Raw genomic sequence first — 16,867 nt, 5'->3', positions numbered from 1 at the left:
GCGACATAACCCTACGAAAAAAAAAAATTTAATTCTCGATTTATTACAAAAAGCGCCAAGTCCGTTTTTCATATTATTTAAAGCTTGGTTGATTTCGCGCGTGTTTAAGTCAACCAATAAGGGAACGTTCAATATTGAAAAGGGCGTCTCCCATGCTGTAGCATCTGGTAAACTTATGACAGTGCCACGGAAATATGTACCTTATGCGGGATAAATTAAAAAGTGAAGTGCAAGTAGCGCTAAGTCCAATTTTATTTTGCCTATATTTATTACATTTAAGAGTTTATCGGCTGAAACAAATTGCCCTTTGGTTCTAATTTCGACATAGAATACAACGGAAAAAATAATCTCACATTAAAACAAATAATTGAAGCTAGAAACATAAAAACGTTGTTTCCCGAAAATATTGAATTGTGGACTTGTCGATTTTTGTAATTAGACCCCTCATATAACGAATTAATGCGATCGTGAGGGGTGTCCGTTAAGGCCAAAAGTCCGTTATATAAAAACACAAACAAAATCCTTTTATCATTTTCAGATGATATGACGACGATGTCGATGTCGACGTGCTTTGAAGAATCAAGTTTTGTTTGCACTTTTGAAGTCTGCTGTTTTTTATATAGTCAACTCTCTAAAATTACGAAAATCAGTCATAATGTGATACCCAGGGTCACTTTCATCTACTTCTAACCATTGTAAACTTATTGAACGAAGTAATAAATGCATCCATTCACTTAGAGTAAACAAATTAAACTGCTGTACAGTTCTGTGAATTAGCGGCCAAGTCCGTTCAGTCTATTATGACTCGAATTATTATCATGCAGAGAACATTTTTTACAAGCGGTGACACTTGGAATTAAACATGTCTAAAATTAACAGTAAGACGTATATGTATATGATATTTTGTCCGTTATATCGAGATACTACTGTATATTATTTATGTCTACTAGAAAAAACACCCGGCAGGACTCGAACCCGCTTTCACCGGATTCATGCCAATGTGCTTTACCAATTAAGCCACATGCGTCGTACCTAATTATGAAGAAATTAGCTAGTGTTCATACATTAGAAGCGCGTAACAAATTGTGTCAATTTTGGCAATCGGCTTTTACGGTTTGAATCAAGGTATCAATAATAGGTACTTTATCGTAATAGATTTTTCGGTTTCCGTGTGTACTTCTTCCTTCTTTCCACGACATTTTGATAATGTATAAATAAATTTCTTGATAATAGCCTCTGCAATGAGGATGAAAGAAGGAAGAAGTACAGACGGTGGAAACCCAAAAATCTATTACGATAAAAAACAACCGTGAAAGTCTCAAACATTAAATAGGTAGGCACTTTACTTTCCTTTATTGCTAGCCGACATTAGGATCTCTGAAGATTTTAGGTATAACATTCTTTATTGATTTTTTTCTTGTAGGTATATTATCTGAGGTGTTTTTAAATTATGTATGTTCAATAGAGATGTTATATTGCCAAATCTTGTGAATTATTCGTTGAATAAATTACATTAAGGTGATGATATAACAATCATTATTTGATAGATATTTATGGTATATGAGGGTGCCAAGGATTAAACAAATGCATACAACCATAACAAATAACTCTTTATTACTACATATTCCTTGAAAAAATACTGATATTTCTTTGTGTTTTTAGTGTTTGATGGACGACAAGTCGAGCCAAAACATTTAATATACGGTTGCTATGAAAATAATAATGATATTTTATACAAAATATCCATGGGATGTACAGACCTATAGTGTGAAAACATCTTCTTGGCTACGTGTTAAAACTGTGAACTAACATGCTCCGCCCATTTTTAAGCGCATTTCCATTGTAAACTAGCAAGCTCCTCCCATTTAGTAGACAACAGCGCCTAAAAGCGTAGCCAAGAAGATGTTTTCTCACAGTACAAACTTATTTAAAGAATAGATGGGGGAGCCACAGTCGAAAACTACCTAATCAAGACTCGCAACTGGACAGAATCTGACATTTGAATGTCGTTTTTAAAATGGCGTCCTGTTCCATTTTTTACCGTTCTTTATAAGTTTGTAGGACTGTTAGTACCTACTCCAATGTTGGGAATGAAATGGAAAACAGATCAGTTACCTACATGTTTGAATCCTGTTTCACGTATAAATAGACTGCATAACTCATTTTTTAATTAATCTACCCGTAAAATTGCACATGTTCTATATCTAGTAATAAAAGGAACAGAACACGTTTGAGAAGAGTAGTGCAAACTCTGCAATTGAGTATGGGGTTTAATGGGTTCAAAATAAGCATACATAAATGTCTCGCCACATTTCAAAATCAGCCAAGTCCACCTTTAGATATTTTTGATTTTTTTTGTGAATTGCTGAAGAACTACTGATTTCTAACATTTCTGCATTATCAAAATGTGGAATTTATTAATTTTAAATATTCTTTACTCGAAATAATATAAACTTTCACCCTTGTGACTGTGTATTTGAGAAAACAAAAAGCTGTTTTTCTCCTATTCATCTATTATGGACTTGGCTGATTTTGAAATCTAGCGACACAAATGTACTTTAGATTAGAGGACAGTAGGGAGGGGAAAGAAAAAAGTTTATTATTTAAAAATATATATTTTATTTCCAAAATACATAATCTGAATAATTTAATTCTTACATATTATTATAAATTTTTACATAAAGTTTACTCTACCAATAATAACTAACAGTTTTAAAAAACTATTGATGAAATATTGAATTGAATGAGTCAGTCTGGTTGTGAATTACATAAGAATGAGAGATGCATATGGCAGAAGCGAGGACATGAAATGAATACAGGAGACTTAAAAGATAACATGTTTAAGTAATTGATGTTGTGATGAATCAAAGGTACAAAAAAAATATCCATCTAGCAATCGCTCCACCTCATATTGTTGCAAAATATTGACACAGAATTCGTAAGATTCGTGAACAAGTGCGTTATTTTTTGATATCAAGAATTGAGATGCAAATCTACACTCTTCTAGGTTAGTACCAATAACGTAGTGTGAGCTGTGCAAGTTTCATCAATAATCGTCGAATAATTTTTGACTTGTAACGGAACAATCGGACAGGTAGACACTCAAAGTGTATTATCAGTACAACCTAATGCCTATTATTAAACATTTTGCTTTATCTGAAATATTGTTATCTGACACTGAGAGTTTTTATTTTATTTACGATGTAGGTTAACATTTTGCAACTTATGATGTTTTAAAAAATCGGTAAAATAATTTTTACAACATGAACTTTGTACATACGTCAGTAATATAGGAAATAGCTTAATTACATTTATAATTCAAAACTATCTTATCACAATGCGTGACCAGTCGAGCTGCTTCTCATTTCACTGCTACAAACCCAAAGGTGAAATGCAGTAATTAATTATTTGGTATTTATATTATTTTGGGTAGGAATAAAACAAATTGACATAATTTCTAATGGTACATTCCTCGATTACTTGGCCTTACCCTTGAGCGCCTGCATGTAGGCCTCGAGTGACTTCTGCACTTTGGGGGCGGTCACGGCCATCAGAAAAATGTCCACGTCCTGTTCTCTGGTCTCCTCGAGGGCGCGCAGAGTGTCTCCCCTGAAGAGGCCTTTGGTCATGGCCCTGGCCTGCGGACTGATCTTTTCAAATCTGGCGATGAACTGCTCCGCTTTGGTGATAGCGTCCGCCTTGTCGGTGGCCACCTCGTCAATAAGCCCTATCTACAAATTGAAAACGCAAATTATAGTAGTTTCCTAAATTGGCATTGAAAAGTCAACTTTAGGGCACACAATTAATGTTCAACTAACAATCAATTAAGCAATTAGGTGAATAAATTACACATTGTAATAGTCATAAAATCGTTCCAACCCAAACATTGTTTAAAAAAAAATATTTGGTTGATGGAGGGGAGGGTTCGTTTTCAGACTGTGATACATGTCTATATGTATATCTAAAATTATCCTGACATAAAATAGTGGCAGGTGAAATGCGACATAGTGCAAACAGGTAACCAGATTTGTTTAAATTAATAAGTTACGTAGATGATTCCTATGATTTGTTTTTACGTTAATTAAATTTGAAATCGTTTTTAATTATTTATGAACAAAGTATAAACTTGACAAGTGTCTGAGGGTTGACAGTATTTTATCTCAGACCCTTCATAAATTATTAGAAGAGGGTGTAAAATTATATTTGTCCACACTCTCACATCAGTCATTTTGCACGTGTGTTTGTTGCAGTAGTCGCATGGTAGGCTATTGATAGCACACTGAGGGTACATAGCCTTTCTCGGAACCCATATAGCATACAGTTGAATATATATGCCAAGATACCGTAACTTTAAGATTTGGTTCGAATGGACGACAGAGGATAAAGTGAGATTTTTAATGTGGGGTTTGTTGTAGTTAAAAACAAAAGTTCCCATGTCGTCACAATGGTTTCATTTAAACAAAAGAATTTACATTAGATATTAAATATTATGAATATAATTTCAAACAGTTATAATATAATCCATTGATACAGAATAGAAAATCGAATTGATATAAGGTCTCGCAACCTCTACAAAGAAAAAATAAAATTCTGGTTCAGATATAGGCAGATATTATAGATGTTTTGATCATTGTTACTGGCAACTGGCAAAAAAAAATCAGTTTTCAGTTACTTGGACATACCGCCGACCTGCAAGATTTGGATGGCATTTACAGTACACTCTCAGTAATCCGCCGCTTGATTATCCGACATCTACTATAATTCGCCGTTATTTTTACTAGTTGAAAGCACAGAATCAAGGTCTATAATTCGGCGGTATTCAATTGTCAAATTCAGTAGTCCGCCGTGTAAGTATACAACGCAGATGAGACGGGTTTATTTTGGAAACATCTCCTTCGTAAAACGTACGTTTTCCGCGAAGAAAGTAATGTACAAGGGAGGAAAGTGCCCAAGGACCGCATCACAACAATTATGCCGTGCTCCAATGCAACCGGGACACACAAAATGACGCTTTTGGTCATAGGGAAAGCCAGGAATCCTAAGCCATTCAAGAATATCTGCCTCACTGAACAACTGGTTGTGTCAAATGATTTACTGTTTAATATTTAGTTAATAAACTTAGTTTATAAATATGTATGTAGGTATAATTTAGTAAATACTTGATTTTGATTATGAATAAAACCGTAATTTGCTAGTACAAATTTATCAAAAAAACTATTTTTACGAAATACCTGTTTTAATTTTTACCATATTTTGTATGTATGCACTATAATTTTCCGCTTTCACTAATTGGACACTTGTCTGGTTTTTGGAGAGGCGGATTACTGAGGGAGTACTGTATTGATATTTTTTTCAAACTTTGTCTGTGGTAAAATTGTGCGAATTTTGGAATTAAAAATCAAATCTGTTTTTCCAAAAACAATAGTATATCATCTCATATGATCTGACGATGCATTATTATGTCAGTGAAAATATCTACAGCAACACAATAAAATTATTTATTTGTATATTAATTTTCAAGTGGTTACCTTCAAGGCTTCGTCAACGGAGAACAGTTTTCCCAGAGTGAGAGCGAGTTCGGCTTGTCTGGGCGCGATGGTGTTCCTCATTGTATTCTGGAACCAACTGGGGGCGATGATGCCCAGAGCTGTCTCATTCAGGCCAATGGTGTATTTGCCGCTGACCATGATACGGTATTCGCAGCACATGGCCAACAAACATCCGCCGGCCGGAGAATGACCCTGGCAACATTTTCTTACATCATTCTCCAAGTTATATTCAATTTAATGGCTTCGATATTTATTTTATAATTTATCAATGGAAATCGCAATTGCATCAGGGAAGTTTATTATAATTTATATTCTTCTTCATCGGAGGCTACGTGCCACCTCTCTCGTCATTCAATGACATGTTACTGCCTGTAGTGGTGGAAAACTAGCGCCACTCTTAATTCGGTCTGTCCATCTGGAGGAAGGTCTTTCTTATCAACAAGAAGACCGAATAAAGTAAGTTCTTCTATCAAAGTATGCGGCCAAAGAACTGGCGAGCGCAGTACAGATACACTGAGGACAATCTGTCCTATCAAGTTTTTAATTGACTTAAAAAATGTCTTACGTTAATAGCAGCGGCTGTTGGAAAGCTTGAACCATATAATTTCAACCAGACATCTTGAAGAGTACTCCAGAATGCGCGCACTCTCGTGGGATCCGGTTTGTACATTTCTGTGATATCTAGGCCACCGGAGAAGATTGTCGGAAGACCCTATAAAAATAGAAAATATTAATATAATAAAACACAATTACTATTCTAAAACCATCATCTCTTGGCTACGATTTTAAAGCGATTTTTATAAGGACTTTAGTAGGAGTCGGGGGGATTATATATCTGAAAGTGCAGGGGGATCCGTAGTTCCGCAGATCACCGCTAAAACGTCTGCAGCCATGATATTATAATGGTGACTATTAGAATTAAAAAAAAACACTAGAAATGAACACTGCCAAAATTAATAAGAAAATGTGTGTGGTGAAATATTCTGTTTTGCTCTCTATTCTTGAACATGATATCATCTTTACGGCGTTAAAATCTCTCGACTTCATGAAGCAACAGTTTAAGATAAACTGGGAACCCTGCACTCTCGTTCCTAGCATAACGTTATGGCGTACTGTACACCTGAAACGGTGCAGAAATGTCGACGAATGACATGGAATGAAAGCATGTGTATAAGATTACTTACGGAAGTTAAAATGGCCCCTCTTGATCTGTTGGCGGATAAATCATCGATGGTTCCAGAGAGAGCTTGTAATAATTCCAAGTTTAATCCGTTTACGGGTGCTCGTTGCATTGTAACGGTGGCTACACCAGTCTTATCATTCACTGTCACATCCACCATAGGAGTTGCCGAGCTCATCCATCTTTTGTTTGTGAGAGCGGTTCGCTCGCCCAATAACAGCTTACCAAATTGACGCGCTGACATCATTTTGGCTGGGAAATGAAAAATATATCAATTCTGTACCCTGTACAAGTATTACTATACGCCATATACTTTTATGGGGTCTACTGCGGTTTACTGTGTACGGTTGTCCCTCAGAATACATTGTAATTAAACAAAACAAAAAACTTTGAACAGGATCAAACCACCAAAGTATAAAAGGCATCTCAAAAGGAATCACTTTGATCTATTCTATATTTGGCACAGGTGAATGCTGAAGATGCTGAAAGCTGAAACCCCGGTTGCTAAAACGATTCAAATGGAATAGTACAACACTTCAATCGATATGAACTCAAATATTTAGTAGTCATTCTGTATTAGTAATTTATTATGCAGAGTTTAATTAATATTGTCTCATTTTGAGGTAGTGGTCTCCTGAGACCTGAAAATAAACCAAAGTCTAGCGCAAACGTGGGGTTTTAAGTTTAGAAATAAATAGTGGCTAGTTTTGTTGCATTCGTTTCTGTCATTGATAGGTTAAATCGTGTCTATTTCTGGTAGGTAATGAATTATATAAATTTGTCTAACGTTGTCTAACATGTCTAACAATTTTGATTTCTACATTTTAAAAACTAATCATTTTTCATTTTTTTTGGCGATATGGAGCACTGCTTATCGAAAAACAGGTAAATGTGCCGCAGATGTCGTCATGAGATTTTGTAACTTTCTTTTTAGACCAAACCAAACCTAACCTAACCTACCCCAACCTAATATTACCTAGTAACTAATCATAGTTTGTGATAATGATACATCAAAATGTATGAAAATGTCAAATTTTAAATTAACAATTATTGGATCAAAAAGGCTATGCGCCGACAGGAAAAGGTATTTATTATACACATTTTCATTCATATTTATGTCCACATGGAATGAACTGTTTTCGTAATAAAAATATTATAAAAGCTCATGACGGCACGGCATCTGCTGCACAATCACCGAAAAAAATATTACAGATGATCTTACCATAAATGTAATGTGAAACACAGATATAAATGAAAGTAACGTTACAGAAAAATTTGTACACTTCTTTAAATATTGGCGAGAGGGTATATTTATAGTATGAGGACAACAGGTGGTATTTATATTAAAGAGATATTTTCCATGGATACGGACTACAAAGGGTGACATTCATTTATGATGGTTACTAAATATTGATAATCGCTTCAACCGTGTATGTGATTAACAAATAAAGGATTAGTTGCTTATGTCAAACTGTTATTTGGTTATTAGTATGTTTACAGAGGTATAATTCAGGTATATGATTACACGAGTATACACACCATATGATACAAACCACAAATGTTACGAACGAAGTGTGCATAAGATATAATCACAGTTAGAAGGCACACTTCTGTATGAACGTTATTCTAAAAAGTATGGAGTAATACAAAATACCTATGGTTTTTTCAATAACTTTGTACTATCACGTAATCGTATATACAAAAGGTAATTATGCTGCAGATGCCGTCATGAGCTTTTATAATTTTTTTTTTACGAAAACAGTTTATTCCATGTAGACAATTATAATAAATACCTTTTTCTGTCGGCGCATAGGATTTTCGATCCAATAATTGTTAATTGAAAATTTGAAATTTTCATACATTTTGATGCATCACTATCACAAACAAAGGTAATATTAGGTTAGTGTAGGTTACATTAGGTTAGGTTTGGTAGGTTAGGTATGGTTTGGTCTAAATAGAAAGTTATAAAATCTCATGACGGCATATTTACCCTAAAACGTATGTAGTAATACAAAATACCTATGGTTTTTTCGATTACTTGGTACCTACTATCATATTTAAAAATCTATATAATCAAATTATACTGATAGTAAGACAACAAATTTAGTATAAAAGAAAAAGGAAAAAATACAAAATCATATTATTTATAAAGGTATAAAAATATCTGTGAATTATGTTTACATACCGGGTTTTATTAAAATTTATGTCGTAATATTTGTTAGAGTCTATTTACACGCGTAAATAAAACTATTTGTCTAAAAAAATATTATGGACTACGACCAAAGTCCAAAACTTTTTGCTTTTGACACTTGACAGGCAGCAGAAACAATGTTGCCATCTTTTCAAAGTGGAATTATAGTACAGAGTCTCCAAAAAGTATTTGGGGGAAAATATAGTACGCGTTGTCATCTGTTGGAAATGTATAGGTTTGTTGTTCTCAGAAAAAAAAATGACGGAGAATTTGAGAAACTCCGAGACCCCTTTTTATTAAGGTACCTCTTCCGACCAAAAATGCTTACCGAAGAATTCAAGAAATTTCATTTTTAACCAAAGTCAAGGGATTTTTTTACGTTTTTCAAGAATTTTTTTTCCCAAGTTATCCAAATCTTCTTAAATTGTGAAATTATAGTACTTTGCACCAATTTATCGAATGGACATATCGAAATTTTAGTACTTTTTATATATTTTTTTCCCGATAGTATTCAAAATTATAGTATTTTGGGCGTACTATACCTGTTATATCGTACATAGTACGCAGACCAAAATTATAGTACAAATACTATAATTATAGTACGGTTGGCAGCACTGGGCAGAAATCTTCCGTTTGCAAATTTTAGCAAACTGTGTTCATAAAAGTAGGGCACTGCCATAGACTAATATACTTTTGGCACTGCCAAAGAGATTGGGAAGGAGTCCAATCTCTTTGTTTTTTCTATTATTTCTGTAAAATGAGTCATATGAGTGGATTAAAAATGTTTAGCTAGGTTCTTAATTATCATAATATGTATTAAATTACTTTGAATATAGCTGAAATAAAAATATTGGTTCAAATAACCGGTATAAATCGTCGGCACAGTAGGGATCTCTAATATCCCACAATTTTTATCGTTTTTGCTCGTCATGTTATCTCACTGATGTTTGACGTTTGACAGATACAAGTCAAACAGTTTTCTGATAGTGTTTGATTATCTAAATTAACATTTATTGTTTATGAAAACAGTGCAAACATGTCTCTAGAACAGACTGCATGCGATGGTAAAAATATTTATATAATATATGTTAATCGTACTGTGTGTTCTATTTAATAATATATTTGTCGATCCTAACCTAAAACTTTTTGTTTAGATTTAAAAGCCTTCGAAAGACGACTCACCGAAGTCATAGCATGTCTTCAACCGGCTACCATGAGATGGAGGAGTGAGTAGTTAATACTGTTTAATTCGATTCCTTTTGATTATTGTATTGATGCATAAGAGCTACATTTTTATAATTTTATCAGTCTATTTTATCTGTGTCATATTTCTTGTGTATAATTGAATGCAGAGTTTTTTTGAAATATAATATGGTCGGTTTCATGATTTCCTCATTAGCACTAGTTACATTTTTTTAGAACGTCATGTGAAGGAAAAATGTGATGAATTGAGAGGCTTCGAAGACAGTCAGACTCCAGAATTGGTCATGTTGAATGAAGCGTATGTCAGGTCACTGTGGTTGATTTTAAAATTAAATCTTCTTGACTTGCCACAATGGTGAAGTCTGAACTGTGGAAGATGCTTGTGAGGTAGTTTGGGCTATTTTTGTTATTTGATTTTCTTAAAAATGGCACATTATGACTAGATTAACAGATTACTGTAATAATACAAATATTAATTAAGTCCTGAATCCCAAAAGAATGAAATAATTGATATCTGTCTGTTCAACAGTCGTGTTAGCTGTAATTGGGGTGTGCATAGCAATCGGCACATGGTACTGGCTGACGGATCCTCTCACTGCGATGGTCTCCCTCTCCCAGTCGTTGTTCAACCATCCCTGCTTCACCATCACTACAATCCTCCTAGGTAATGTATTCTTCTAAATATAAATTATTCGCTCAGAGCACGGAAACGTATCCATTAGGAACAATTGCGGAGGTCTACTGGTTCACAAGCATAGTGGATATGCAGCTTTTGTCTTTAAATTAAACATGCTGTTAATCGTGAGATAATTTTTTTTTAACCGGATGGCTGCCAATGAAGTCTTAAGATGCAAACTTTTCTGTGAACGGAACGCCGCTCATACAAAAATGACATCTTTGGACGTCCCGCTTTAAACGGGAAACGGGGGGTAAATCAATTATTTTTAACATACAAATATGTTGAACACACAACGACATATATTGGGAATGTCGTCACATACTCACAATTGAAACAGAATTCGTTTTTACCACTTGAAACGTACATTGATTTTATTTTTTTATTTTTACAATAAAATTCGTGTTTTTGCAAGGTAGTGCAATACATACACCTACCGGCAGTAAAAAGGTTAAAGATCCCCTGTCTATAAAGTTTGTCAACAATCACGTAAATTCATTCTCATCTATTTATCTCTTTGATTTAATTTTTTGCATGTTATGTTTAAGAATTCTGTGGTTGTAGGGTATAAGTTCTGAAGTCAGTTTGGTTGCAGCGAGATAATCAGTTTTGGAATAAATCACATGTTTTCAAAATACTCTTGCTTAGAAGATAATTGCGTAACCAACACTATCTGAAATTTGTGGTCTTAGTTCAATGAAAACAAATAAGTAGGTATATCTGAGAAAGTTTAGTGTGCAATATTTATGTCCGATCTTAACAGCCTACCTTCACTCTTCACTACTGATAAAATGACGCAATATTTAATAGTAGAGCAGTGCGTAAGTACAAAATTCGAATAAACCACAATAATTGTGCTTAGTTGGTATTTTCAGTTCGGTTCTGATTTTATTAGGTTTTCGGTCTGGAATTGAATCATAAATTTGGTAGCACTGCATAGGAAAAGATTTTTATTCAAATGTTTTAATTAAAGTAGACCTCCCGAGTCAGTATAGGGTGTTTTGTAAATATTTTCTAATCGGTTCAGTTTCGGTTTCAGGGTTTCTATTCCTGTTTGGAATCCACAAAAGGGTGATCGCTCCGAGTATCATCACAGCAAGGACCAGAACGGTTCTGGCAGACTTCAACATGTCATGCGACGATACGGGGAAATTAATCCTCAAGCCCAGGCCGGCGAATAACACCTAAATCCTATTTTTATAATTGTTATTTAAATATTATTTATTCTTTACTCGGAGTTGACATAAATAAATAGACATGGTTCAGGTATGCATGTGTTATAGAGTGATATGATAGTTTGTCGGAATGCATGTGTACATATAAGTAGGTACATACTATCAGCTTTTATTACAAAGTTTGATACTGCCAGCAACAACAATTAAAATTCCATAAAGAAAAGATACTGAACGTGGCTGAGACGTAGTACAAAGTGATTATTTAAAAATAACGGTGGAAATGATTCGATAGCAAATGAATATTTGACACTTAACCACAATTTGAGTTTACCTTGACTTTTAAAGAAACGTTTTTAGGGCTAGAAATGATTCAAATTGACATTTTTGTGTCAGTATATTTAAATTACGCAAAGTGAAATCTATCTAACCTCAAATTTGAATTATAACAAGCATAATTGACGTTTTAAAAATGCATGGATGGCTGTGGTGCCTCCATAAAAAAAATATCTGCGCTGTATGGAAAAATTAAGCACCTAGCGAGTAGTCTGTTGCATTACTAAAAAAACAAAACTGTATGTTTACAAAGAGAAAATTGTATAAAAATAATAGTGTCTTGTTTTTCTGTTGTAAACGTTTGGTTTGAAACTCAGCTGTAATTGTTTTAAATTAAAAATAAATATTTCTTCCTAAAATTTTTCATAACACGGTCCCCAAAATCTCAGCCTGAATCTATCCACTGCTGGATGAAGCCGTCTTCAAGCTGCTTCCACTTTTCTCGGTCCTGTGCGTTGTGTTGCCACGTACTTCCGCAGAACTTTATCACTTCATCGATCCAGCGGCCTTTAGGTCTACTTTGTGGACGTTTTGTACCTCTTGGATACCACTGGATGACTAAATTTGTCCAACGATTGTCTAACTGATATCTAACAAAAACTATTAAATGTGCGCAATTTGTAATATCAGTAGATTCATGGAGCTGGATTGCAAAGAACTTGCTATGTTTAGTCCGAAACATTAATTGACTTTTATTGTCTCCCATGCATTCAATTCTTCTTTTGATGGTATTATTTTCAGTCAATATAAATATTTTAACTCTCATGACCGAAGATCATGATCGTTCCGGAATAGGTAGTGCCGCATTCTGGATCAGCCATCTCCTGCTTTCCCTATCCTCTGCAAGCCTCGTGGTGGATGCTATCGATTTTCTAATAAAAATTAAAAATTCCTTCACTAGGTCATTCCACCTCATCGGTGTTTGGACTTTAACCTTTTTACCATGCATATTGCCTAAAACAATTAACCTTTTAAGGCTTTTGGTCCATGGAACAATGTGTTTAAAGAATCGTAAAATATGACACAAGCATACAGGAGACTTGCGGATGCACATTTCTTGCAGTATAGTCATTGTATTCTGTCCAGGACACCTTCAGCAGTCATTGTTAGCACCACATTTTGTGAAAGTCAAGCATTTTTTTTCCTCGGTTAATAATGTCCCGTGACGCCCACATTGGCCGCGTGGCTTAAGCGTCGGCCTATAATGTCATGGGTCCCAGGTTCGAATCCTGGGTCAGGAAAGTACACATTGTTTTTTCAATTTGTATGTGAGTCAGAGTATGGACCTAATAGGTTGAGCAAGTGGCTGACATCCATTGCTCGTAAAAACAAAATCTGTTAATACAAACCTTTACTCTGTGGAGGCCGGGTCTAGGATGATTTGGCGCCGGGACAACTGGACGCCACGCAATTCGAAAATAAATAGACGTTAGGTACTTTTAAAAAAAATATTTAATATTATTTATATTTAAATTATTATATTATGATTTTATAGTTGGTGAGAATTTAAATATGCACATGTAAATAATGATTTAATCGTACATTATGTTTAAGTTCCAACGAAAAAAGGGTTTTTTATTTTTATATAAAGCCTTAAGGCATGGTAATTCTCGATCCGCAATAAGAAAAACATCATGTTAAGAGTAAAATGAATCAAAACTACTAAGTAGTAGATAGAAACTGATTAAATTTCCTCGTCTACATTCTGTATACGTGTCTACGACAGTGCGGCGTCCAATTGTCCTGGCGTCCAGTTGTCCCATTCCCATGGGGGCCCATCTGATCTTATTGGGATCGAACATGGTCAAAAAAAAAAGTGATGTCCAGAATTCTACCTCATATATGAAAATGGAAAAACGTCAAGGATTGTATCAGCCATGCAAAACCAAATACATATTTTTTGCACAATGTATTTGCATGCACCTAAATAATCTCCTACATTGTTCTAAACATCGTAAATATTGTTAATATTTCCACCATCCTTTTGGATTGGTTATGTTCTGCTGTAAAACAAGGTGTGGAAATATTACCAGTATAGTTAAATGTGAGATTAAAAGATAAGTGTCGTGCTGATTGAGCAAATTTGATCAATGTTCGACTATCTCAGTAAATATATACAATATTACATAGATAAATGTTGACATTATTCTGTCTCCTACTACATAGTGATTACTTAGGCCAGGGCCAGATAGGCAGGTGCCTTGCTTGGTGGCTACGTGCTAAGTGACATATCCTAGTGAACGAACGCACACTATTCTATCGCAATGGCCACACTGCACGCTTCGCGCCTTGCTACTTGATTTATGAGTCACCTCGTGCGTCTCCCGGCGAACAAACGTGTTGGTTATTTTTATTGTGTCAACTGGTGATTTTGCCATTGTCTATGGATTTTTCAAGACGGCGGTTGATTCTTCAGTATGACAAACGTCAAACACCGTATATTTTGATGTTATGAATAATGATGCATGGGATGAATGCATCCAACAAGTTTGATTTAAATTCTCTGTGAGAAGTAGCTTTCTGGTTAGTTTTGAGTGACATATCGTTGTTGACTTGAGCGCTCCCAAATGTCAAATGAATTTGTACCTAAGCACGTAGCCTGCAATGTGGCAGTAGTGTTTTTAGTAGACAAGCATAGCTTCTAGTGAAGCACCTGCCTATGTGGCCGAAGCCTTACTGTTTGTCATATTGTATTATTATCTAACCCTAACCTAAAAAATTATGTAAGTTCAAGATATTGATTGTCCTCAGTTATTTTTATGTAAATATGTTTAGAAAAGAGTCTATTTAGTTGTGACAGGTTTGATTTGTACATTTTTTTATGTTTAAACACAGTCACTTGTTATGTTGAGCAAATGAACATATTTTTTATTGAAAACTATTCAACAAAAATTTAAATAAACTCGTTTATTTACAAAACCTGGTTTTTTTTTATCATATCCCGATTTACTGATCCTCTTCCAATTAGACAGGTTGCAGTTAACAGTGAAAATTGACTACCCACTAATTTATCATCATATACGAGGGTGGGTCAATAATTCCTTAGAAAAAAGCATTAAAACAGATTTTATTTTTGTATTTTTTTTTTATTTCTCAACATAATTTCCTTGGAGCTCAATAGACTTGGTTAGACGTTTCTCAATTTTTTTTAAACCGTCAGAAAAATAAGTTTTCGGAAGGTCCTCAAAATAAGCATTTGTCCGATCGATGACTTCTTCATTTGAAAAAAAACGTTGTCCACTTAGCCATTTTTTTAAGTTTGGGAAAAGGAAAAAGTCACTGGGGGCTAAATCTGGCGAATACGGTGGGTGGTCGACCAATTCGAACTTCAATTCTTTAATTTTAGCCATTGATCGTAAACATGTGTGAACACGGGCATTGTCCTGATGAAAGAGGATTTTTTTCCTGTTTAAATGAGGCCGTTTTTCTTCAATTTTGTTTTTTAGCTGGTCCAATAAAGATGCATAATAATCCCCTGTTATTGTTTTTCCTTTTTCCAAATAGTCAACGAAAATAATTTCACGCGCATCCCAAAATACAGTAGCCATAACCTTACCAGCTGATTTTACGGTTTTCGCCTTCTTTGGACATGGTTTGCCTTCGCAATCCACTGCTTTGACTGTTCTTTCGTCTCGGGAGTATAGTGGTGTATCCATGTTTCATCTACAGTCACAAAGCGACGAAAAAATTCATCCGGATTGCGTTGCATGAGCGACAACAGAGCTTTAGAGGCCACTACCCTACTGCGTTTATTGTCGACTGTGAGCAAACGCGGCACCCATCTTGCAGAAATATTTTTCATGCCCAATTTGTCATGTAAAATAGAAATGACGCTACCTTTTGAGATCCCTGTAACCTCAATTATCTCACTCAACTTTAATCTTCGGTCATTTAACACCATATCGTGGATTTTATTGATCATTTCTGGTGTAGTCACCTCTACAGGACGTCCTGAGCGTGGTTTATCCTTTGTTGATGTACGACCACGTTTAAATTCATTTAACCAGTTATAAATAGTTGCAAGTGAAGGAGCAGATATGCCGTGAACTAAATCCAACTCATTTTTTATTTCCTTTGCTGTTAACCCTTTTATATTAAAATGTTTAATAACAACTCTAAACTCAATTTTCTCCATTTTCCATTTTCCACAAGCAAATTTTTTTTTTAAATGTACGAGAAACACACAACAACCCGACCAATCTGATTGAAACTTCGCAGCATACTGAATCGGTAGTGCCGCTGCATGAAAACAAACCGCTTGCAGTACTAGTCGCGCCACCTGTCGGCTTTTCTAAGGACTTATTGACCCACCCTCGTACCTAGAAAGTTGGTAACTGAAGTTGTCCATTGGTCTTCAGACGTAGTTAACATAATAATATTGTCACTAATATAGGAGAAATCAATAAAGTTGAGTATATAAGCTGACTACGCGGGGTGCAATGACTGCTTGCGAGTCTTGAAATGGGGATGACATTATTTACTGGTTGAAAAAACTTAGGTATGTGAATATTTTTAAAAGAATTGCTGAAAATAAAGTGAGTATAAGTGATTACTGTCCGA

At 34.8% G+C, this 16,867-nt stretch overlaps 2 protein-coding genes across 3 annotated transcripts; one reads left to right on the top strand and one right to left on the bottom strand.

Moving 5' to 3' along the window:
• Nucleotides 1–2,656: 2,656 nt before the first annotated feature.
• On the bottom strand, nt 2,657–9,049 carry LOC147063586 (enoyl-CoA delta isomerase 1, mitochondrial-like). Its single transcript, XM_085959550.1, has 5 exons — nt 8,915–9,049; nt 6,734–6,981; nt 6,115–6,261; nt 5,529–5,741; nt 2,657–3,731 (listed from the first exon to the last, which is right to left on the bottom strand). The coding sequence occupies exons 2-5, from the start codon at nt 6,974–6,976 to the stop codon at nt 3,477–3,479; spliced, it is 858 nt and encodes a 285-aa protein (XP_085815676.1). The 5' UTR covers nt 6,977–6,981; nt 8,915–9,049; the 3' UTR covers nt 2,657–3,476.
• Nucleotides 9,050–9,859: 810 nt separating this feature from the next.
• Cnep1r2 (CTD nuclear envelope phosphatase 1 regulatory subunit 2) lies at nt 9,860–15,222 on the top strand. Of its 2 annotated transcripts, XR_015072113.1 has the most exons (5): nt 9,860–9,984; nt 10,075–10,146; nt 10,653–10,787; nt 11,839–13,102; nt 14,062–15,222. XR_015072113.1 is itself a non-coding variant. In XM_085959717.1 (4 exons), the coding sequence occupies exons 1-4, from the start codon at nt 9,957–9,959 to the stop codon at nt 11,985–11,987; spliced, it is 384 nt and encodes a 127-aa protein (XP_085815843.1). In that variant the 5' UTR covers nt 9,860–9,956; the 3' UTR covers nt 11,988–13,742. The 2 variants fall into 2 exon arrangements, 1 of the variants encoding a protein (XP_085815843.1); XM_085959717.1 differs by lacking the exon at nt 14,062–15,222 and having other exon boundaries at nt 11,839–13,742.
• The last annotated feature ends 1,645 nt before the right edge of the window (nt 15,223–16,867 follow it).

Source organism: Rhyacophila brunnea, unplaced genomic scaffold, assembly GCF_057557595.1.
Source record: "Rhyacophila brunnea isolate RB1 unplaced genomic scaffold, BYU_Rbru_1.0 scaffold_9, whole genome shotgun sequence".
Lineage (NCBI taxonomy): Eukaryota > Metazoa > Arthropoda > Insecta > Trichoptera > Rhyacophilidae > Rhyacophila > Rhyacophila brunnea.
Note: the sequence above shows the minus strand (reverse complement) of the source record. Positions and strands in the feature narration are given on the sequence as shown.